The sequence below is a fragment of the Meles meles genome, chromosome 1 (genome assembly GCF_922984935.1).
Source record: "Meles meles chromosome 1, mMelMel3.1 paternal haplotype, whole genome shotgun sequence".
Lineage (NCBI taxonomy): Eukaryota > Metazoa > Chordata > Mammalia > Carnivora > Mustelidae > Meles > Meles meles.
Genome location: NC_060066.1, coordinates 158,870,689 through 158,894,465, shown reverse-complemented (window position 1 = coordinate 158,894,465; position 23,777 = coordinate 158,870,689). Strand labels below are relative to the sequence as shown.

At 36.5% G+C, this 23,777-nt stretch overlaps 1 protein-coding gene across 7 annotated transcripts in view; it reads left to right on the top strand.

The window, feature by feature from the left end:
• LRRC7 (leucine rich repeat containing 7) overlaps window positions 1–23,777 on the top strand; it is a 563,262-nt gene that overhangs the window by 343,007 nt on the left and 196,478 nt on the right. For all 7 annotated transcript variants that reach the window (XR_006817634.1, XR_006817637.1, XM_045998653.1 and 4 more), the window contains one exon: window positions 17,645–17,708. Coding sequence is in view for 5 of the 7 variants with exons in the window: in XM_045998653.1 (XP_045854609.1) it covers window positions 17,645–17,708 (64 nt within the window). In the remaining 2 variants the exon portion in view is untranslated. The remainder of the gene's footprint in view (window positions 1–17,644; window positions 17,709–23,777) is intronic.

The window sequence follows — 23,777 nt, the reverse complement described above, 5'->3', positions numbered from 1 at the left end:
ATGGGAATATTTCATTTCTTTTGATGGCTGCATAGTGTGTGTGTATATATATATATATATATATATATATATATATATATATATATCTCACATCTTCTTTATCCATTCATCTGTTGATGGATATCTAGGTTGTTTCCATAGTTTGGCTATTGTGGACATTGCTGCTGTAAACATTCACGTGCATGTGCTCCTTCAGATCACTACATTTGTATCTTTAGGGTAAATATCTGGTAGTGCAATTGCTGGGTGGTAGAGGAGCTCTAGTTTCAACTTTTTGAGAAACCTCCAAGCTGTTTTCCAGAGTGGCTGCACCAACTTGCATTCCCACCAAGAGTGTACGACTGTTCCCCTTTCGCCACATCCTGGCCAATATCAGCATTTCCTGACTTGTTAATTTTAGCCATTCTGACTGGTATGAGGTGGTATCTCACTGTGGTTTTGATATATATTTCCCTCATGCCAAGTGATGTTGAGCACTTTTTCATGTATCTGTTGGCCATTTGTTTCCCAACACGATTTGTTGAAGAGGCTATTTTTTTTTTATTTTTGTTTTTTGTTTTCCCATTGGACATTCTTTCCTGCTTTGTCAGAGCTGAAGCATTTCTGGGCTCTCTATTCTGTTCCATTGATCTATATGCCTGTTTTTGTGCCAGTATCATACTATACTATCTTGATGATTACAGCTTTGTAATAGAGCTTGAAGTCTGGAATTGGGATGCCACAACTTTGGTTTTCTTTTTCAACATTCCTTTGGTTATTTAGGGGTCTTTTCTGGTTCCATATAAATGTTAGGATTATTTGTTCCATTTCTTTGAAAAAAAAATAGATAGTATTTTGATAGGGATTCTGTTAAATGTGTAGATTTCTTTAAGTATCATAGACATTTTCACAATATTTGTTCTTCCAATCCATGAGCATGGAACATTTTTCCATTTCTTTGTGTCTTCCTCGATTTATTTCATGAGTACTATACAGTTTTCTGAGTACAGATACTTTGCTTCTTTGGTTAGGTTTATTCCTAGTTATCTTATGATTTTGGGAGCAATTGTAAATCGGATTGACTCCTTAATTTCTCTTTCTTCTGTCTTGCTGATGGTGTGTAGAAATGCAACTGACTTCTGTGCATTGATTTTATATCCTTACACATTACTGAATTCCTGTATGTATGAGTTCTAGCAGTTCTAGAGCCTTTTGGGTTTTCCACATGAAGTATCATATCATCTGCAAAGAGTGAGAGTTTGACTTCTTTGCCGATTCGGATGCCTTTTATTTCTTTTTGTTTTCTGATTGCTGAGGCTTGGACTTCTAGTAATACGTTTAATAACAGGGGTGATAGTGGACATCCCTGCCATGTTTCTGACCTCAGGGGGAAAGTTCTCAGTTTTTCCCCATTGAGAATAATATTTGCTGTGGGTTTTTCATAGATGGCTTTGATGATATTGAGGTACTTACCATCTATCCCTACACTGTGAAGAGTTTGATCCAGAAAGGTTGCTGTACTTTGTCAAATGATTTTTCATCATCTACAATAGATTAACATATGGTTCTTGTACTTTCTTTTATTAATGTATTGTATCACATTGATTGATTTTCAAGTGTTGAATCAACCTTCAAGCCCAGGAATAAATCCCACTTGGTTGTGGTGAATAATCCTTTTAGTGTACTGTTGGATCCTATTGGCTAGTATTTTGGTGAAAATTTCTGCATCCGTGTTCATCAAAGATATTGGACTGTAATTCTCCTTTTTGATGGGGTCTGTGTCTGGTTTTGGGATCAAGCTAATGTTGACCTGATAAAATGAGTTTGGAAGTTTTCCTTCCATTTCCATTTTTTGGAACAGTTTCGTGAGAATAGGCATTAATTCTTCTTTAAATGTTTGGTAGAATTCCTCTGGAAGCCATCTGGCCCTAGGCTCTTGTTTGCTGGAAGATTTCTGAGGACTGTTTTAATGTCCTTACCAGTTTGGGTCTGTTCAGGTTTTCTATTTCTTCCTGGTTCAGTTTTGGTACTTTGTATGTCTCCAGGAATGCATCCATTTCTTCCAGATTGTCAATTTGCTGGTGTATACTTGCTTAAATATGTTATTATAATTGTTTGTATTTCTTTGGTGTTGGTTGTGATCTCTCCTCTTCAATTCATGATTTTATTAATTGGGTTCCTTTCTCTTTTCTTTTTGATATGTCTGTCTAGGGGTTTATCAAGCTTATTAATTCTTTCAAAGAACCAGCTCCTAGTTTCATTGATTTGTTCTACTATTATTTTGATTTCTAGTCCATTGATTACTGCTCTCATCTTTATTATTTCTCCTCTCCTGCTGGGTTTAGGCTTTCTTTGCTGTTCTTTCTCCAGCTCCTTTAGGTATAGGATTAGGTTGTGTACTTGAGACCTTTCTTTTTTCTTGAGAAAGCTTTGTATTACTATATAGTTTCCTCTCAGCACCATCTTTGCTGTGACCCAAAGATTTTGAAGGGTTGTATTTTCATTTTCATTTGTTTCCATTGTTTTTTAATAATATTTTTTTAATTTCCTGGTTGACCCATTCATTCTTTAGTAGGATGCTCTTTAGTCTACATGTGTTTGAGTTCTTTCCAACTTCCTCTTATGATTGACTTTTAGATTCAGAGCAATGTGGTCTGAAAATATGCAGGGAATGATCCCAATCTTTCTGATTTTTGACCCAAGTTGTGATCTATTCTGGAGAATGTTCCATGTGCACTAGAGAAGAATGTGTATTCTTTGTTTTGGGATGGAATGTTCCAAATATATCCACGATATCCATCTTTCCCAGTGTGTCAGTTAAGGCCTTTATTTCCTTGTTGATCTTTTGCAAAGACTGTCCATTTCAGTGAGGGGGGTGTTAAAGTCAGCTACTATTATTGTATTATTGTTGATGTGTTCCTTTGATTTTGTTATTAATTCATTTATATAATTGGCTGAGTTAGGGGTGTAGATATTTAAATTATTAGATCTTGTTGGACAGACCCTTTATGTATGGTATGTAGTGTCCTTCCTCATCTCTTATTATAGTCTTTGGCTTAAAATCTAATTTATCTGCTATAAGGATTGTCACCCTAGCTTTCTTTTGATGTCTATTAGCATGGTAAATTGTTTTCCACCCTCTCACTTCAAATCTGGAGGTGTTTGGGTCTAAAATGAGTTTCTTGTAGAAAACATATCAATGGGTCTTGATTTTTCATTCATTCTGATACCCTATGTCTTTTGATTGGGACAGTTAACCCATTTACATTCATGGTAGCTATTGAAAGATATGAATTTAATGCCATTGTATTGCCCTTAAGGTGACTGTTATTGTATATTGTCTCTGTTCCTTTCTGGTCTGTTGCTTTTAGGCTCTCTTTGCTTAGAGGACCCCTTTCAATATTTACTGTAGGGCTGGCTTGGTGTTCGCAAGTTCTTTTAATTTTTGTTTGTCCAGGAAACTTTTTTTCTCTCCTTCTATTTTCAATGACAGCCTAGCTGTATATACTACTGTCTGCATATTTTTCTCATTTAGTGCTCTGAATATATCATGGCAGTTCTTTCTGGCCTGCCAGTTCTCATGGATAGGCCTGTTGCCAATCTAATATTTCTACTATTGTATGTTACACACCTCTTGTCCCAAGCTGCTTTCAGGATTTTCTCTTTGTCACTGAGACTTGTAAGTTTTACCATTAGATCACAGGGTGTGGACCTATTTTTATTGATTTTGAGGGGCATTCCCTGTGCCTCCTAGATTTTGATGCTTCTTCCCTTCACCAAATTAGGGAAATTCTCTGCTATAATTTGCTCCAATATACTTTCCTCCCCCTTTTTTTCTTCTGGAATACCAATTTTTCTAATATTGTTTCATCTTATGGTATCACTTAATCTCAAAATCTGGAAGAAAAAAACCCTGCATGTATACAAGAAATAAGGTTAAATACAATGAAGGCATAAAATATGACTATAACAATGAAAATTTTAAAAGATTTTCAAAAAGGTATTGGTAAGATAAAATAGTTAAAAAACATTAAAATAAGAAAGAGAAATAATTTTAAAATACAGTAAGAAAAAAATGAAATTTATAAAATTTAACTTTGAAAGAGTGAAGAATCATGGGAGAAAAAGCCATGAATTCTGTGTGTTGCTTTACCTAGCCCTGGAGTTCTCTGATTGGAGATCTCATTGATCAGTGAACTTGGTCTTGGCTGGATGTTCTTGCTGATCTTCTAGGGGAGGGGCCTTTTGCAGTGATTTTCAAATGTCTTTGCCCAAGAGGGAATTGTACTGCCCTTGCCAGGGGCCAGGCTAAATAATCTACTTGGCTTCCCTTGTAGCTTTTGTTCTCTGAACACTTTCCGTACAGCTTTGGAGGATGGGAATGAAAATGGCTGCCTCCCAATCTCTCACCCTATTGGAAGTGAGAACTCAGACCCCACTCCTCAGTGTGCCCTCAGAGAAAAGCAGTCAATCCCTCCCATCTCCCTGGTTTCCAACCACATTCTGAGTTCACCCAGCCTATGACCAAACATTTCTGCCTCTGGCGCATACCCCCATTTGGAGTCTCCAAACCCAACAGATTCCTGCAGGACTCTGGAGGAGGAAGGAGAGGGTCTCCCCAGATCTGCAGCTTGTGGGGTCTCTGCTCAAAGAGCAGTGGCCCAACTGTGCCTTGAATCATGAATTAAGGTAATTCTGAGCTGAGAGTCCACTGCTCAGCTCTGTGTCTATAGCCAGCTTCCCCAGTCCGATACCTGGGAGCTCTGCCACACTCAGACACCCCTGTCTTTTTGTGTCCCCGTGGGTTCTGAGACCACACTGTTCCCAGCCCTCACTTAGCCTCAGGAAAAAAGTACCTCAATGGAGCCAGCTTCTAAAAATTCCAATTTTGTGCTCAGCTGCTCTAACACTTGCCAGGAACCAGCCTCTCCCCCAACAGTCTATCTTCCCATCACTTGGGATTCACTTCCCCACACGTCCTACCTTCTGGAAAGTGGTTGATTTTCTGTTTCTAGAATTGCTGCTCTTCTTCTCTTCAGTCTCCTGTTGAGTTTGTAGGTGTTCAGAATGGTTTAGTAACTATCTAGCTGAACTCCTGGGATATGATGATAACTCAGTCTCCCACTTCTCTACCATCTTACTCCTTCAGCTCTCTTTTTTACATCTAGGAGGAATATTTTTCTCAGAATCTCCCTCAGCAATCAACCCCAGAATCTCTCCTCCTTCTTTCTGATCTAATGGCCAAAACTGAGTCATGTGTTCATTTCCTAGCTTCATAGGAGGTGTGCCTAGTGATTATCTGGCATTTCCAATCTCTGATGCAGAGCAAATACTGCTGGCAAGGAAGAAAGAGGAAGATAATGACAGTTGTTTGGGATTAATTGCCAGCCATGGCTAACTTGGCAGATTATTTTCAAAGGCTTTTATCCTCTGAAGTTCAAATTCTCTGACACCTTCATGGCAGGGTTACATCCATCCATATTATATATCAGGGTATCAATAAACTACGGCCAAGTTTATGTAGAAGTACATGAATTTTTTTAAAAAGTACATGAATTAATATTTAGAAAGTCCAGTATAACCAGTGATAAATTTTTCTATGAAGTATAGCCAGGAAACTATGAGCCTGAATCATGTGTGTTGTGTGTGTGCGTGTGCATGCACATGCACACACACATGTGTATGTGTTAAAGAAATCTCTTAGGCAAGGAACTTGCCATTGTTGTTCCCGGCTCAGTTATCTCTAAGAGTGTTAAAATAGCTAATGCCTGCCTAAGTATTTTTTCAGTAGCCTTCAAAATCTCTTCATAACCATACAGTGTAAGCTGCAATTATATGGTAGTGAAGATGAGCACCCTCATAGCTGATTCTGTTCTCCATAACATTTTGATTGGACTGAGCCAGTGCAAACTAGAAGTGTCAGTTCCAACAGGTAGCCATCCACAGAGATAATTGTCATAGTTCTTGCTTATATGGCACCTTTCCCTCACAAAGAGCTCAAAATACCTTACAACTATATTACATCTTTCTGCATTGTCATGAGTTAGGAATGCCCAATAATTTGGGGCCAGTGGGAAAATTCATGTAAAGAATGAATAAATGATTAGTTCTGGTTATAAATCCAAGTAGACTGCAGAGAATAAGAGGAATGAAATGTGGGACGTAAACAAACCTTTCACTGAAAGGAACAGTGCAGAATTTGTCCTACATAGCCAATTGCTGTCCTTCTAGTTGTTTTTCACTTTAATCTATTTCACTGGACAAGTATACCTTACTGTATAAACTAGAAGTATTCTTGAGATACTACTTAAGGGACTATTTCTTCACACAAAATCTTTCTTTCATGTTCTGCACTGAAATAAAGAGAAATAATTACAAGAAAGAATTTTTTCAATAAGTCATCATAAAATCAACATTAGCCTTTAAATGTTGAATGTTTAAAAGGAAAATATATTTCCAAAGGAAATGCTCAAAATATATGATAGCTTTATGTCAATTACATATTTCAAATGTTTATTCTAATAATTTAAACACTGCAGGGAAGAATATCCTAAATGAGAAGCATTAACAAATGTGTCTAAAAAATGGTCTTCCCAATATTCTTTGACAAAGTAATAGATGTTTAGTTTGGCTACATATCCATCTGGAAAATTCCAGGAAGCCAGTTTAGCATTTTGGTGTCCTCATTCGTAGGAGGAAGTTGAATTGCAATGATGGGAGCAATAAAAATTGTAGCTGTGACATTGGTTTAAGGTATAGTAATAATTAAGGCTGAATTTTTATATTATACATTTGATCATTATGTTTTATCTGCCATCAGACACTATATTTTAATTTTTCCTGTTTTGTAAAGATAATAACTTTATCTTTCTTCAAAATAAGTTGTGCCCATGGTTGCATTTCTTTTTTTTTTTTTTTTAAGATTTATTTACTTATTTGACAGAGAGAGAGAGATCACAAATAGGCAGAGAGGTAGGCAGAGAAGGAGAGGGAAGCAGGCTTCCCGCCAAGCAGGGAGCCCGATGTGGGGCTCGATCCCAGGACCCTGAGATCATGACTGAGCCAAAGGCAGACACTTAACCCACTGAGCCACCCAGGTGCCCCCATAGTTGTCTTTCTAAAGAATGTCAATTCCTAGGCCTTCCAGTGTTTAGTACCTATCCTGTAAGAATGATTTTTTTCAAAAATTTTTAATATGAGGGTCATTTAAAAAGAAATCATAAACACAGGAAGAATGTGATATTGTGATATTGTTGCTAACTTGGCAGGTGTAAATTGTAAAATACAAATGTTCACTAAATATAAGACACAGATTAAACAAAATGGAAAGGTAATATTTTCTTTCCCTGTTTCAATAAGAGAGAAACATTGGACATTAACAACTGAGAGGAGTTTTCCTATCCTTGTGCCAGGAATAGCCACTAATTAGACAGAGTGTTTGAGCACATTTGAAAGACAAGTTAAAAGCTGGGATGCATAAACCCATGCCAAAAATTGGCAGAATTCTGCAAGAGTCAGCAAACCCAAGTTACTACATTGGGAATTTATGGGGAAACAATAGTCCTGCCAACTTTATGTGGCTTCAGGGGTAATTGTACATTTAAATAAATAAAACCTCTGCATCTGATAAAAAGAAAATCATACACTGTATGCAGATGCACCAAGATATTGCATTATTTTCCATCATTGGAAAATTCCACTTCAGTTAGAATCTTTTTCCAAATTTGCAATTGGATAAATTCTATAAAGTAATAACATGCTAGTAAGGATTTAATTTTCATAAATGCAACCAAAATGACAGTCTTAAGAGCAAATGTCCCTGGATTCCAATAGCATATACACTAAGAAATGAAAATTTCAAGTAGTTAATATAAATAGTTATCTATTGGAAATTCCCTAATATTCTCAGTTCTTAATTTATCATATTTACATTCAAGGGTTTGAAAACTTCACTGTTTTTAGGGACCAGAATTAAATTGTAAACCCATAAAACCATCTATATGTGAGTTTTTGAAGAGCAATATAGACCAGGGGTTGGGAAACTGTGGCTTAAGGTCCAAATTTGGCAACCCTGTTTTTTATAAATAAAGCTTTATTGAAACAAAGCCATGTCCATGGGTTAACATATTATCTGTGGTTACTTTTGCACTACAATTGCAGAAATGAGTAGTTGAAGCAGAGATCATATAGTCTGAAACACTTCCAGTCTGGCCCTTTACATAAAAAGTTTGTTGGCCCTTAGCAAAGACTAGGGGACCTGTAGAGCGCATGCTTTTCATAAAAACATTTATATTTAAACAATGGTTAATCTAAATATTTGAGGCCAGATGTAGGTGACTGCCCAGTGCTGGGAAAAGAATGACTCTATTATTCTTAGCCATTTTACTAACTGTCCATGTGAGCTTGAACAAGTCACCAGTTCTCATCTAGTGAGAAGTGAGCATATCCCTTTACTGAAGTTGTAGAACATAAGGTCAAATGGCAAGAAACAGTGTGGTCTTTAAGGAAATACGTAAGTCAGTCCAGAGAAATGGAAAGAGAGCCTAAAGTGAATATTGGGAGCTGAGGTACAGAGTCTAACAGGTCAGAATTTCAAGCAGACAAATGAAGATGATCTGATCACATTTAAATATTCAAATAAGTTATTTAAATATGCCTAGTCCTGTGTTTTCATGGATAAGAATTCAATTCCATCATCTGCAAAAAGAAGTTTTTCAAAGTACGTTCCTAGTCTGTAGGAAAGAAAAAAATAAATGTCCCTTGGTCACATAGACAGGAAAAAGTCTAAATTAGTTACATCTGTTGGAGAATCACAATGAACCTTTGTACATTTCATCTGAGAAGTGCTGCCAATAAGATATAAAACTTTCACTATTTGCAGATGACACGATATAATATATAGGAAGCCCTAAATTTTCCAAAAATCTACTAGAATTGATAAATGATTTCAGGAACATCACAGGATACAAAAACAATATACAGAAATCTGTTGCATTCCTATACACTATAAGAGGTAGCAGAAAGAGAAATTAAGAAAACAATGTCAGGGGCGCCTGGGTGGCTCAGTGGATTAAGCCTCTGCCTTCGGCTCAGGTCATGATCTCAGGGTCCTGGGATCGAGCCCCGCATCGGTCTCTCTGCTCCGCAGGGAGCCTGCTTCCTCCTCTCTCTCTGCCTGCCTCTCTACCTACTTGTGATCTCTCTCTCTGTCAAATAAATAAAAATCTTTAAAAAAAAAAAAAAAAAAGAAAAGAAAACAATGTCATTTACAATTGCACCAAAATAATAAAGTATCTGGGAATAAACTTAATCAAGGAAGTGAAAGATCTGTAAAAACTATAAAAACTATAAAACTATAAAAACATTGAAAGAAATTGAATATGGCATAAACAAATGGAAGGATATTCCATGCTCGTAGATTGGGAGAACAAATGTTAAAATGGGCATACTATGCCAAGTAACCTGCAAATTTAATGCAATCCCTATCAGCATACCAATAGGAGTTTTCACAGAAGTGGAACAAATTATCTTAAAATTTGTATGGAACCACAAAAGACCTCAAATAGCCAAAATAATCTTAAGAAGAAAGAACAAAACTGGAGGTATCAGTGAAATAAATCAGTCAGAGAAAGACAAATACCATATGATTTCACCAGCATGTAGAATTCAAGAAATAAAAGGGGAAAAAAAGAGGCAAACAAAACAGACTCTTGAATGTACCAAGCAAACCAAGGTTACCAGAGGAAAGGCGGGGGTTGGGATGGGTGAAATAGAAGAGGGGGATTAAGAGTAGACTTATGATGAGCACAGAGTAATATATAGAATTGTTAAATCACTAATTGTATACCTGAAACTAATATAACACTGTCCATTAATTTTACTGGAATTATGAAACAACCTGGAGGTATCAGATCCCAGATTTCAAGATATATTCCATTTAACATTTTTAGCAAGCTTTGCCAAAATGTCCTGGACATCTGAAAATTTTTAAAATCATGCAACATCTATAAATCCTTAAGAAAACTTTCAAAAACTCTGACCTAGAAAATCTCTTGAGTTATTTCTAACTCTGAAAACCTTCCCTATTTTAATACCTAACTCTTACAGAGCATTTACCACTTACCAGGCACTATGTGCTTTTCCTACATTAGCTATTTTAATCATCACAACTCTATGAAGTAGGGATTATTACAGAATGAGAGAACTGAGTGGAAAGGTGTGCTTTAATTTGTTCAAAATCAAATACCATGAGTGGTAGCATCAGGATACCGACCCAGGTAGTCCGAATCCAGACTCCATGCCCTCAAGTACTCCACATTCATAGTTTTGTTGTTAAGTTTCAGATGTTCAAAAGTGCAAAAAACTTACCTAAAGATTTCACAGAATAATTTTTTATTATTTGAATTTCAAAGAAACCCTTATTATTAGAAATGTCCTTAGGTCAACTTAACACAGGATTTACATATCCAGAGACTAGTGAACCTCAGCTTTGTCTGTATTTATCATCATTCATAGTTCATAATAAAGGAGCTAATATATGTTCATTACAGTATTTGTTGAAACAGAACTATCAGAATATCTCCTTGGCAACTGTTAATTAATTGTAGCTGCTTCCTTGGCACTGTTAATTAATTGTAGATACCTGATAAAAATTGAGCAGTTTGTCTTTGTAAATATTCTGGAACTCAAACCTCTCACCGATAAAGAATCCTTCATTCATGCATGGGTGAATGTCTTCATTAAACAGCCCTGATTGAAAAGCTATTTATGCTGTGAATAAGACCGACAAGTTACTTGCTTTCGTGGAGTTTTAATCTAGCAGGGTAAAAATAATGAGTAAGCAAACAAAAAAGATTTTAATTTTTAGTATTAAACATTAAATTAAGTAAAATAAAGTATTTAATTAAATAATAAATTAAATATTTTCAGTGGTAAGTGTTAAGAGAAAAATAACATAGAAGGTGAAGATACAAAGGAGATTTCATTTTGGGTAATGGGGAATGGACTATTGTGAGGAGAAAACACATAAGCAGAGTGGAGGAAAAGCAACCATCTTTTGGAAGATTTAGGCGAAGAACATGACAATCAAGAGAAACAGCAATGATAGAAGTAACAATCACAGAAATTTAAATATTTCTAAAATTTTTATTTATATAATAGGACCATAGCTTGTTAACATTATTTAAAACAACCAATTACTTTGGAACTTGCACCTTTAAATTCCTAGGTGAACTTACAAATGAATCTAAATAATCAGCAAGATATCTGATTCAGGCAAATGAAGATCAAATTGTCATCATTACTGCTAGAGAATGTGGCCCAAACTTGTGACCAAGTCCTAACATTGTTATCTCACCTATGGTGGCAATCACATCTTTAAGGCCAGCCATCTGTAAGGGGAAATCACACCAGTTGGATTCCCCTGAGGGAATGGATGGAGAGATAGGCTCCCCCTGACCCACAGGTGCTTATGGTAAGGAAGGAGCATAGTCAAACGAGGGCCTCCCTCAAGCAGGCTGGTGTGGACTGCATAGGGACAGCCCACAGGGGAACCCAGTGGTACAGTATGGAGGTAAACAAATGAAGATAAGATGCTCACCTTCCTACTAATCAGTAAGGAGAGAACATAAAGCCTTGAAATATTCCCCTAGCATGGTGAATCTCACCTAGAGACGATTCCCACCCTCCAACCTTACCCTGCCTCCCAACCAGGGAACATTTGACAATGAATGGAAATATGTTGGTTGTGAAAGCTGCCGAGTGTGCTGCTGAAACGCAGCTAACCATCCCTCAGTGCACAAGATAGCTGTATCCTAGAAGTCCATGTCCAGCCATAAGGGTAGGACATAGGTTTTCTGCAACAAACTGCAAAGGGAATTTTTAGAGTTTCTTCACTTCTGCCCAAAATTTTTTATATCCTTCAAGGATACATGTTAATATTGTGGATTTAAGCTACAATCTCAGAACCTCAGCTTTAGATTTTCATTGTTTAGTATTTTCATTTTCTTTTTCACATATGTAAATATATATGATTCATATAGCAAAGTTCTCTAAAACCCAGCCGAAATGTCACCTCTCCTTAAAATTTCCCTAATTACTGAACTGTTAGATGTTCCTTCCTCTGAGCTCCTATGGCAGTCTATACATATTTTTACTTTAGCACTTACAACACTTTGAATTAATTATTCTTTAAAAGATCATCCCCATTTAGAAAAGAAGTCTTTCTGGAGTAGAGACTGTGTAGGATGTGCTAAACTATTCTATAGTGCACACAGTAGGCCCCTATATCAAAGAATTTACCTGTCCAAAATGTTAGTAGTGCCAAGTTGAGAAACTCTTCATCCCAGAAATCTTTGTAACCTCACAGAAATCTTGGTAACTCCGATGTCCACATGGTGCCTGCCATAAGAAGGACAAATTTAAGTGAATGAATGAGTACTAACAAAGAAACTACTAATGCCAAATACCATGGATTCTATTTTCTTTTTCTCACAACATCTTACTTGTTTATATCCTGATGAAATTTAAAACCTATTACGTATATTCAGCTAAAAGAAACAATTGTTGGACAATTTGGCAGAACAATTATAGTTTAACAACTACCACAGGAAGAAGAAAAGCAGTAGGCTGTGTTATGGACTGTTTAAAATCTTGTGGGTAGAGGCAGTCAATTTTAAAGGTATAAAAATGTAAGAACTAATATTGAATGATAACTTCAAAAAACAGAAGTAAGAGTATAATCATTTTAAAGATATAAAATGTAAGAAATCATGTATTGAAAAGGCAGCTAGAAAACAGAAGAACATAATAATGGAAGGAAACTTTGGTGACAGTAATAAACCCTGATGGAAACAAGGATCAGAAAAATAAACCAAGATAAAATTAAGATTAAAAAATGCTAATTTTACATAACAAAACTTAAATAAGCTTCAAGAAAAGTTAAGAAAACCTCATGGGGCAGTCTTTTTTTGTTCCACAACAAGGAAAAAGGAAAAATACTGCCCATTTAGAAGAATGGCAAAGGAATTGTAGGAAACTATGTTATACATTTAAGATATGGTTTCTAGGTATGAATTTCTGAACCAAGGGTTTCAGAAGTAGTAGCCTAAGTAGCACAGGAAGAGAAAAATGCTTAGCAGTGACATAGCGGCTATCTATCATTTCACAACAGAAACTAAACTTATACTACACTGATACAGATAAGAAATAATAGGTTTTTTTAATACATTGTCTTAATCAGCCCACATCTAGAAAGTAGTGTTCAATTCTGAGTGCCACTTGGCCCTCAGAAATAGGAAATGTTTTGGGTTCTGTGGTCCTTATGGTCTCTGTCTCAGTTCCACTGAGACAGTTCCACTGCTGTGGTAAAAAACAGCTATAGGTAATATGTTAACAAACGGGCATGGCTGTGTTCCAATAAAGCTTTACATACAAAAAAACAGAGGTGCCAGATTTGAGCTGGCCCTGTTTTAGATGAGAAATATTGATAAATATCATCACAGTGTTTAGGGGCCTGGAAATCCAGGAATGATTGAAGAAGTCACTATTATTTAGCATAAAGAAAATATACATTCTAGAATGAATAAAATTTGTTTTAGGACACTCAGGTATAAGACATCCCCATCTCTTTATTTAATAAAATTAATTTTTTTCTTGGTTCTCCACCTCTAAAGCTGGGAAAAAAATTATTCTCGGGCTTATGTGATATTTTCCTTGGGGATCAGTGAGAACTACAGAATTCATAAATCCAGGAAATTGTGGGAAGGCCTTTGGTCTTCAGCTCATGGTGGTTCTTACTAGAATACTTGTTGCCTAAGGTTACACGGTTAAGTCTGATGCAAGTGGCTCTGCGACTCCTCTGATTGATTCTCATTCATTTGTCACACATGGCTACTTGGTCCTTCACATTGGCTCTCAAGGCTTTGGTGCTCATCATTTTCTTACTGGGCTGTGTGGTCTAGGAGCAAGATTTGCAAGAATCTGCCATTCCTCGATTTTCCCAGGCTCAGAAGAAAATCCAATTCTCTTTTCATGGTGCCCAGCCACTAACACCCCCTTTCCTAGAAGCACCTATTCAGTGGTATAGATCTGGCAAGAGGTGAGGCAGATGTTCTTCTTACAATGGCGGCCATAGTTTCAAAACCATCTTTGGACTAGTGGTCCCACACAGGCCCTGCTGGTCACCTTGAAACATATTTTAAGATTTGAGTGGAGAAAGGAGGGATATACATATGAAAAAAACCTGACAGTTCAAGGAAGCAAGTGGTAAATATCAAGTAAATCATGAAAAAGAAAACAAATGGTATGTGAACTAAAAAAATAAGGATAATTTTCAGGTAGAATAGACAAAAACATCCTTTGTTTATTTTTTAATTTTTATTTCCGTCAAGACCTTTACCTGAGCTGTAGGCTCTCTCCCTCTACCCCCAACTTTCTCTCTCTCTCTCTCTCTCTCTGTCTGTCTGTCTCACACACACGCACGCGCACACACACACACACACACACACACACTTTGCTCTAATTCCATTCCAGTCTTCCCCCACTGGTATACAATCTGAAACTATTTTAAATTCCTTCCTCTCCTTTACCTCCTACACCCAGTCAGTCATCATCATTACCAAGCTATGTCTTCAGCAGAGCACCTTTCATTGCCTGCAGTGCCATCCATATTGCCTTTGTCTTCTTTCTGGCCCCAGTTATACCCACATGCATTTCAGGACAGTCTTATTTGGCCCTTTTGATAGTACATCCTCCCCCCATTTCTCACACCATTTGAAGCTGCCAGAGTGAGCTTTCTAAAGTACAAATCTGACAAATCTTTCCAATCTATATTCTGAAGGCTTCCATTGCCTTCAAGCTAAAACCACACTCCCTGGCTGGACATGGATGACTTTATGATATGACTGTTGCCTACATATTACTTCTTATTTCTTACTATTTTTCTTATTGTTTTTACTAACCTATAGTTCCTTGAAATGGGCCATGATCTCTTTCAGCACACCCCTTTGATATTTCCTTCAAAAAAGACCATCTCCTCTGATTTTATCACCTGATCAGTGTTCCAAAATGAGGTGTCAGTGGAGACTTTTACTCCCAACACTGAGAAATTATCTCTCCCTGTGCTCTTTAGAAACCTACACATATACTTCCTATGACACTTATTCCACTGGGTAAAAATTATCCATTGTCTTAGCTATATCTCTCAAGATTATGAGCTACTCATTAATATTAATAATACTTTTCATCTTGATAACCCTAAAACTTGAGAGATAATAGGAAATCAATATATTTATGTCATTAGCAAAGGCTTAAAACAGAAAATTGATCTTCCCAGAGTGACTATCAGTCTTCATGTTGTTAAGTCAAGTGGTCAGTTCTCAAATCTATCAGCAGTTTTTGTCACTTGCTTCACCTTGAAACACTTTTTTTTACTTGATTCCCATATTTCACACTCTTCTGGTTTTTCTCTGATTGTCCTTTGTCACTTCTCAGTCTTCCTTGTTGGCTCATCCTCATGTCATGTTAGACCTATTCTGATCTCATCTACACTTAGTCCCTTAGTTATCTCAGACTCTCAAGACCTGATGCTGTCTCTTTGCTGACCACGCTCAAATTCTTGCTCTTCCCTGGACTTCTCTAAACTCTAGGCGTGTGTACATAAAACGGCGTGCTTGACATCTCTAGTTGACTTTACAATAGAAATCTCAAATTCAACATTTTTTTCTTCAGTTTTATTGAAGTATAATGGACAAATATGTGTAAGGTATTCCAAGTATATATGGTGATTATTTGAGGTATACATATATTGTGAAAGGAGTCCTCCCATCTGGTTAATTAACACATCCATCACTTCGAATATTTACCTTTTTTGTATGTGGAGAGGTGTGGTGGTGGGTTGGAAAACATTTAAAACAAATTTCTGATCTACTCAAAATCCTGTTCTACCCTGTCTCCCTTATCCATCAATTACAACTTCATTCATCCTTGTAGTTGCTCAGAACAAAACACACTTTTAGTTATATTTGACTCTACTTTCTCCTACTCCCCACAGACATTTCAGCAACAGAACATTTAACTCTAATCTTAAATACGTTCAGAAGCCAACCACTTCTCACCACCTCACTACCACCACCCTGCTCCAAGCTACCATTTCCTCTCATTTGGTTTCTCCCATTAGCCTTGTATGTGATCTCCTGCCTTCCACTTTTGTCCTTCTCAGTCTATTTACAAGACTGCAATCACAGATATCCTTTTAGAATAAGTCATTTCAGTCACAACCTTGAGCAAAACCTTTTAGTGACCCTTCATCTTAGTCAAAATCAAAGCCTATATCTTAACATGGGGCTATAAGACCTAATATTATCTAACTCTTCATTATCTTCTCTTTACTCCCCCCATCTCTCACTCTGCTTTAGTCATACAGTCTCCTACAATGTCTTCAAGGAAGTAACAAGTTCCTGCTTTAAAGTTCATGTACTAGCATGTTCTTTCATTTCCTTTAAGAGTTGGTTCAAATTTTATTTTCTTAATAAGGCCTTACCTAGATCTATTAAAAATTACAATCCTCCATATCCATTCTTCATATCTATCTCTTCCGTGAAGTTTTCACCATAGCAGTTATAATCTTCTAATATATTATTTTATTATACTTAATTATTTTAGTACTTATACTTAATTATTTATTGTAATTTATTGTAATTCTCCCACCAGTGCCATGTGAAATCCCTTTGGGCAAGAGTTTTTGTTTCTTTTGTTTACTGCTGTCCTCCAAACTCCAAAAGATTGCCTGGTGCATAATCTTTCAATAATAGTCACTGAATGAACAACGGATACACACACGTTTGCATTTCTGAGTGCCTGACAGTGTCTGTATTATAGTAGTATTTTAATGTTAAAAAAAAACTGCTATGAGATAATTACAGTAGCCATAAAGATAAAGAAACTAAAATTTCCAAGGTTTGAGTCAGTGATGCCTCCTGAATTTCTGTATACTCAGGACTTATGGATAGCATTCTGCTTAGTGGGAGGATAAAAAAACTTGGAACTCAGAAAAGCACTCTATTTTCTTACATGGTATTGCTGTACTTGAGAATGGCTTAAGAAGTGCTAATTACATGTGGCACAGGCCAATGTACCTGCTTTTGGCACCAACTCTTGTTCAAGGTTTTACTGTTTTACAGAGATGTATCCCAGCCAATATCTTTAGGAAACAATGAATCCAAGAGTCTGTCTATAACAGAAGTTCATTTAGGGAAGTAGAAATTGACAGGATTGATGATGAAATGATGGCCATATTGTGGGTTTTAGAATGCTTTGCTCAGAATTGATTTCACCCATTGGTTCCCAAATCTGTGAAAATTCCTTAAAATGTAGGTGTTGTGGACCCACCCTATACCTCCTACTGGTATAGATATTTACAAGCTTCCTGGGTTTGTGTTAAGGAGCCAGCTCTGTATTCCCACCATAGATTGGCTTTTGGAAATATGATAAGCAGGTGGCGGTTTGCATATATTGTTATATATTTGCAGTTTGCGCCTCTCTATAAAATACTCCCATTTCTGTGCACTAGAAAGCCAGGTAAATCTGACAGGGGGTGAGTGGAATGTCTTTTGGAGCAATGTGTCATGGACTGCCTGACAATAGTATTTTTCTCCATCTGTTATAGGTCAATGCACAAACTGGCCCAGTTGGAAAGACTTGACCTAGGCAATAATGAATTCAGTGAGCTGGTAAGCAAATGCATTTTTCTAAACTTTATAAATACGCTCTAGGAGATTATTTCTTTTGTCTCCATAACCCCAGGTATTGAATTATCCAAGTGCACATTTGCATTTCGAAATATAAAAACAAAATGAAACCCGGGATATAAAGTGATTGTTTGACTATATGATAAACCATAAAGAACTAGATAGTATTAGAGTCACAAAAAAGGAGAGGAAGGGAGAGAAGCAGATGAGGTAAGCAGATGCAAATTGACAGTTTTGAGCACCAGATATGAGCAGGCACCAAGTTCAGTATGTCACATATGTTATCTCATTTAACCCTTATTTGACATGTTGCCGTGTTAACTTTATGGAAATGAGCTCAAAGTGGTCACCAGTTTACACAGCTTTTATGTTGTTGGTCAAGAGTTAAAGACTTGATTAACTCAAAGTTCATACCTTGAAGACTTCTGCCTTTGAGAATTCCTTAGTGGAGGGAAGGGGTTAAAGACCTTCTATTTACAATTGTACTGAAAGTTTCTTTCTAGTGAACACATATTACTATCTCGCTGCCATCAAAATTGACAGAATTCTGACTGCTCCCTGAAGGCTTAAGTTTTCTTTAAAATATGCCTGCAGACCAAAATCTCAAATGCAAATTAGAAAGCAAAGAGTCCTTCATAAGTAGACTCTTTTTGATTCGGAAGTCTCCTCTTGAACATCTTCAAATTTCAGAAATGCAATTCATCTAAAATGTATTTTAACTCTTTTTAAATTAAAACATTAAATTAAGTAATCAACTATTCTTTCCCAGCTGTGTTGCTAATAATGTGACCTTAGGCAAATTACTTAACCTCTCAAAGCCTCTTTTTCAATTTCTCTAAAATGGAAATTATAATGGCTCCTCCTTTAGAGGATTTGTGTGAGAATTAAATGAGATAATGCATGTGCAGGGCCTGGAAAAAAGGGATTCTCAGTAAACGCCAGTGTACATGGTATAATCCATACTTCATCTTGAACGTGCAAAGAATTAATTTGTTTGACTTTGACCATAGCTAATCTGGCCATTATTATCCCAGCCTCTATCAGCTGTTTCTTGAGGGCAAAAGCTGACAATTATTCTTCTGAAATTAAAAATGTAGTCTGATTTAAGAAGTTCCCTTTGGGTTCTGTTCATATTCCTTGCGTAACAATTCTGTCATGTACCTTCATACCTTCCCCTGCCTCTGTTCATAACACAGAATTTAGGCATGTACAAAGGAGGCTATACATCTTTCTGAAGAAAGGGGACTCCCTGGTCTCAGCCTGGCTTTCAGAAGTGTGCTGCCAGACATGCTGGCCTCTGGCCTGATGTCTGCAGCCGATCCTGCCCTTTATGTTAAATCTGGAGTTTTGAAACCATAGTCAGTTCTTTGGGCTCAGGTACTACTCCCCATGAGTACTGGCCAGCTCCCCCTTGCTTGAAGTGTCACCACTCAGCTCTCATTGGCTGTTAGATTTATTAGTCTGTATCTTGTCTCCTCTCCAGCATCAGGCATGTCATCCATCCCCAGTTTCTGTTGTGAAGATACCTCTCTAGCCTTAATACCATTAGTGACCCTGTAGCCCACAGCAGGCTCTGAGAGTGCACATGATGTGTAAACTGAGGCCCAAGGAAAATAGACTCTGGAGCCTCCTTCCTCCTGCTACATCATACCACCAGGCTTGTCTTATTTTGGATGCACTCAAATTTGTTACAGGGCAGTTTGCAAGGTGACCTCAACAAAGATATGGGGGCAAAATGATTCGGTACATAATCCAATGTTCCTCAGGCTTTTTAAAGGTAGATACCTATTAATAATATAGGTAGATAGATTGGTAAGGGTAGGGAATAGTTATGGCAAAACTGTTTTGTACTGGGAGTATAGAAATCAGTTGTTAAGAATCTGCCCAGGAGCTAGGTCTAGTGGTTGTAAGAACATGGACCATGGATTCAGACAACTGAGGTTTGACTCTCAATTCTATCACTAGCTAGCCAGGTACATTTGGGTCTGTAGCTCACTCTGTATCCTCAATGTCCTCTTCAATAAAATAAGGGTGTAAAAGCTATTTGGCTGATAGGCTTTTGGGGAAATTCCATGCAATAGAATCTATAATAAACACCTAATATATGTTTCTATGAATTTTGATTCTGTCAGGTATATGACTTTGGAAATCAAATCTATAAATATTTAGACCAAAAAGATGAGTAGGATATATTTATGTTTTTGAAAGTAGACATAGTAAAAATAACCTTAAAAAACATAATAACTCGGGCTTTATGGTATCTAAGAAATCATCATTGAGGAGAAACATTTTGTTTTTGTTTTTGAACTACCAATATTCTATGTTAGTCACAAAGCAAGTCTCTTTAAAAAAAAAAAAGTTTTTCATTTGTTCCTGGACCACTTATTCAATTATACTGAGTTACTTGGCATTGGCAGCAGAGAGAAGAGTTGGGGAGTATAATTATGGAATTTCACATTTCTGTCATTCACTTTAATCAGATGTCTGGCTTTTATTAGTCATATGTGTGGGACTATCTATTGTTTCTCTGAAAGTAACAACTTTTAATAAGAAAATAAGAGAATTTGCTTTGATAAGAGGCCTCTAGAAACAATGTCATGTGTACGGAAGGGGATAAGTTCCATTCTGTAGCTAGGTATTGACACCTAGGAGATTACTGTTAGAGAATTCATTTTGTGTGACATTCTAAAGAGACAGATATGGAGGGAAGATGATAATAAGTCCAAAAAAATTTTTATACTGTGAAAGTCTAATAAAAAGAAAAGAAGTTTCATTGCTTGAGACTCAATGTAAATATCCTAAATTAGGTTTGAAGTAGAACAATGTACTTAAGGATGCCTCTGTCCTAATGAAAGATTCTAAAGAGAGAGAATTATTTTACATTTCTGATAGCAGTAACCACCAGAAAATACTGGGCAAAGTTCTGAGAACATGATGGATTCTCAGAGATTTTTTTTTTAATTATTATTGTGGCTTGTTTTTTTGTCAATATAAAATTAACACATGTCCATTTTTTTAAAATTTAAAAAGTTTTTAAAAATTGTAAAAATTATACTAAAAGTCATCCATGATCTCTGCCCTTATATAACCATTATCGATACTTTTGGTATATTCTTCCCCTGACACCACCATTTTCTTTTTGGTTAGATCAAATGAGTATTATTCAGAGCCAGGTCAGAGATGGGAAATATTGGGTTGATGCGTTGGGTAGCATCAGTTCTTAAAACTCCTCTTTAAACTCTGGGTAGACAGCCTTCTAATGGTCGCAGGATAATCAGGAGCTTCCCAAAGTCATAGAATGGTCAGGGACACTAAAACAGATTTAGCGGTTGCCATGGGCCCCAGGAGCCCTGTGATAGGTATGTATTTTAGGTATATATAGATCTATCCAATGAACTAAGAGTCATATTCAATTAAGCACTGGTAATGGAAATATGAAGGCCCCCTGAGCAAATCACCATGAGAGAGAAAACGAAGAAAACGAAGCAGACTGAGCAGCAGAGCCTGGACGAAGATGGTATTGGTGGATCCAGAAATAGTCAGGACATATGATCATCCCCGTAATCAAGCCCCAGCTTTCAGCTCCCAGCCTCTCATTCCCTTCCCTACCCCCTCCCAGTATTGAAGGATAATAAGGAAAGTGTCACTCAGAGCCCCTCAAATCTGCCACGGGAACCTTCATCAAGTGTCAGCTCTAAGAAATAAAACAAGAAAGCTTCTTTGCAAACCAGAAAGAGAAAAGCGCTGAGCCGGGAGGAGGCAAAGAGTGGACTGCAAATTGGTCTGTGCGTGGTTCAGGTGCAGCCACGAAATGCAGGCAGGCATGGCCTACAACCTGCTGATGGCAGCAGGGAGAGTGACATGGTTGGCAGTGGCGAAGGAAAACAGAAAATGGTTGTCACTGGACCAGCAGCCCCTGTTATGTGGGAGGTTTCCTGGTCTCCACACCCCTCGCTGCCACAAAAACACTCCTAAAAGAAATAACTGGGGAGGAGGGTCCCAGGAAAGGCCCGATTTCTTGATCTTCTGCTGTTGGAGTGGAGGGAGGTCAGGGAAGGGAGATTTGAAATTGACACTGTAACTGCCGCATAATACGTACTGGTTCTAGGTGTTTTTATAGAGATAGTTCTGTTTACCAAATTGGAATTACAGGATGCATTCTGTTTTATATTAATGCATGATGATCAAATTCAAATAAATTCTTTACAAACACTATGTTTTAGAAGCTTTCTCTGTAGCTGAATTAGGAAGACTGTGAAAAGTACCCAAAAAATAAGTAGTGAATTGAAGTTCAAACTTAAGAGAAAATAATGCAATTAGAGAGGTTTGAAATTTCATTATATCAAATGTGATACATATAAAATGATATATGTAGTATATGTTTAAGTTACAAAACATAATAAAGTGGATCTCTGTGAACCCACTGCCATATTTTTATGAACTAGAGTATCACCAGTCCTGTACCGCTACCTGTAGGCTCTTACCTAATTCTGCCTCATTCCCAGAGACAAGTATGATCCTGAATTACATTTAACATTCCCTACATTTATATGTATGTCTAAATATTACAGTTTCATTTTGCTTGTTCTTAGGCTTTCTAAAAATATGACTATACTACAACTTATTCACTCTTTTCTTCACAATCATTTTTGTCCGGTTTTTTATTACATTGCTACTATGAATATTCCTATAAGAATTTCTCTAAGGTATATGTTTAGAAGTAGAATTTCCCAGGCATTAATTGTGCACATATTCACCTTGAAAAATAATGTATTTTTTTTTCAAAACAGTTGTACTCATTTACCAGCTCTGTATAAGAGCCCCCAAGCTCCACATATTCGTCCACACTATGTTGCCAGCCTTCATATTTTTTCCAGTATAATGGCTGACAGTAGCATCTCATTGTGACCAGAATCTGCCTATCCCTCATCCCTTGTGAGACTGGTGCTTTTTCCATATGTTGGTGGCAGTTTGTGTTTCCACTTCTGTGAAATGCCCGTTTATGTATTTTTGCTCATTTATCTATTGGATGTTTTTTTCCTGTAGATGTACCGAGATCTATTATATATTCTAGATACCAATATGCTGTTGGTTATATGTGCTACAGATACTTCCTCCCAGTCTCTGCAGTTTTCTTTTTAATTTCTTCTTGGTGTCTCATGATGATCTGAGATTCTTAATTGTAATGTAATAAAATGCATACTTTTTTTTATGCTTAGCATATTTTGTGTCTTGCTTAAGAAGTTCTTGCCTCCCCAAAGTCAAATAGATCTTTTCGTATGTTTTCTTCTAAAAGGTTGAAGGTTTCATTATGTATAGTGTAGTTCAGGTGTAGTTCCATCTGGGCTTAATTATTTTACATTGAATGTATTATTATTTTTCTGAAAAGATAGTTTTTCAAGCAACATTTATAAGCAGCCCTGACTTTCCCCATGAATGAATGTGACCTCTTAACAAAATATGATTTCCATATATTCATAAGGTTACATGCTTCATTGGTTAGGTTATGACCTGGGTACCAAAATCACACCATCTTAAGTAACACAATGTTTTTGATACTTGATAGAGTAAATCTCTACAACTTGGGCATCTGGATACTTAGTTTTTATATAAATTTTAGAATTAGTTTATGAAGTTCTTGAAAAGGGAAAAATGTTATTGGGATTTTATTAGAAATGCATTGATTCTATAAATTAATTTTCATTGATTTATGATGAATTGATATTTTTATGATATTGAGTCTCTTTATGCATGACATATCTCCATTTGTCCATTTTAATATCTTTCAGTGAAGTTTTAAAATTTACTTCAAAAAGGCTTTATACGTTTTAGTTTATTTCGAAGTACTTCATCATTTTGTTGTAGTTATAAATGTACATTTTCAAAACTTATAGTCCCAATGTTTTATTGCAGGTATTCAGTAATCCACTTGATTTTTTTTAAATTTATGTTAACTACCATCTACACCTTCTTATTAATACAAATAATTGGTCTATAGATTAGAGATTTCTGTGTAGGTAATCAAATAATCTGAGAATAGTTGACTAGAAG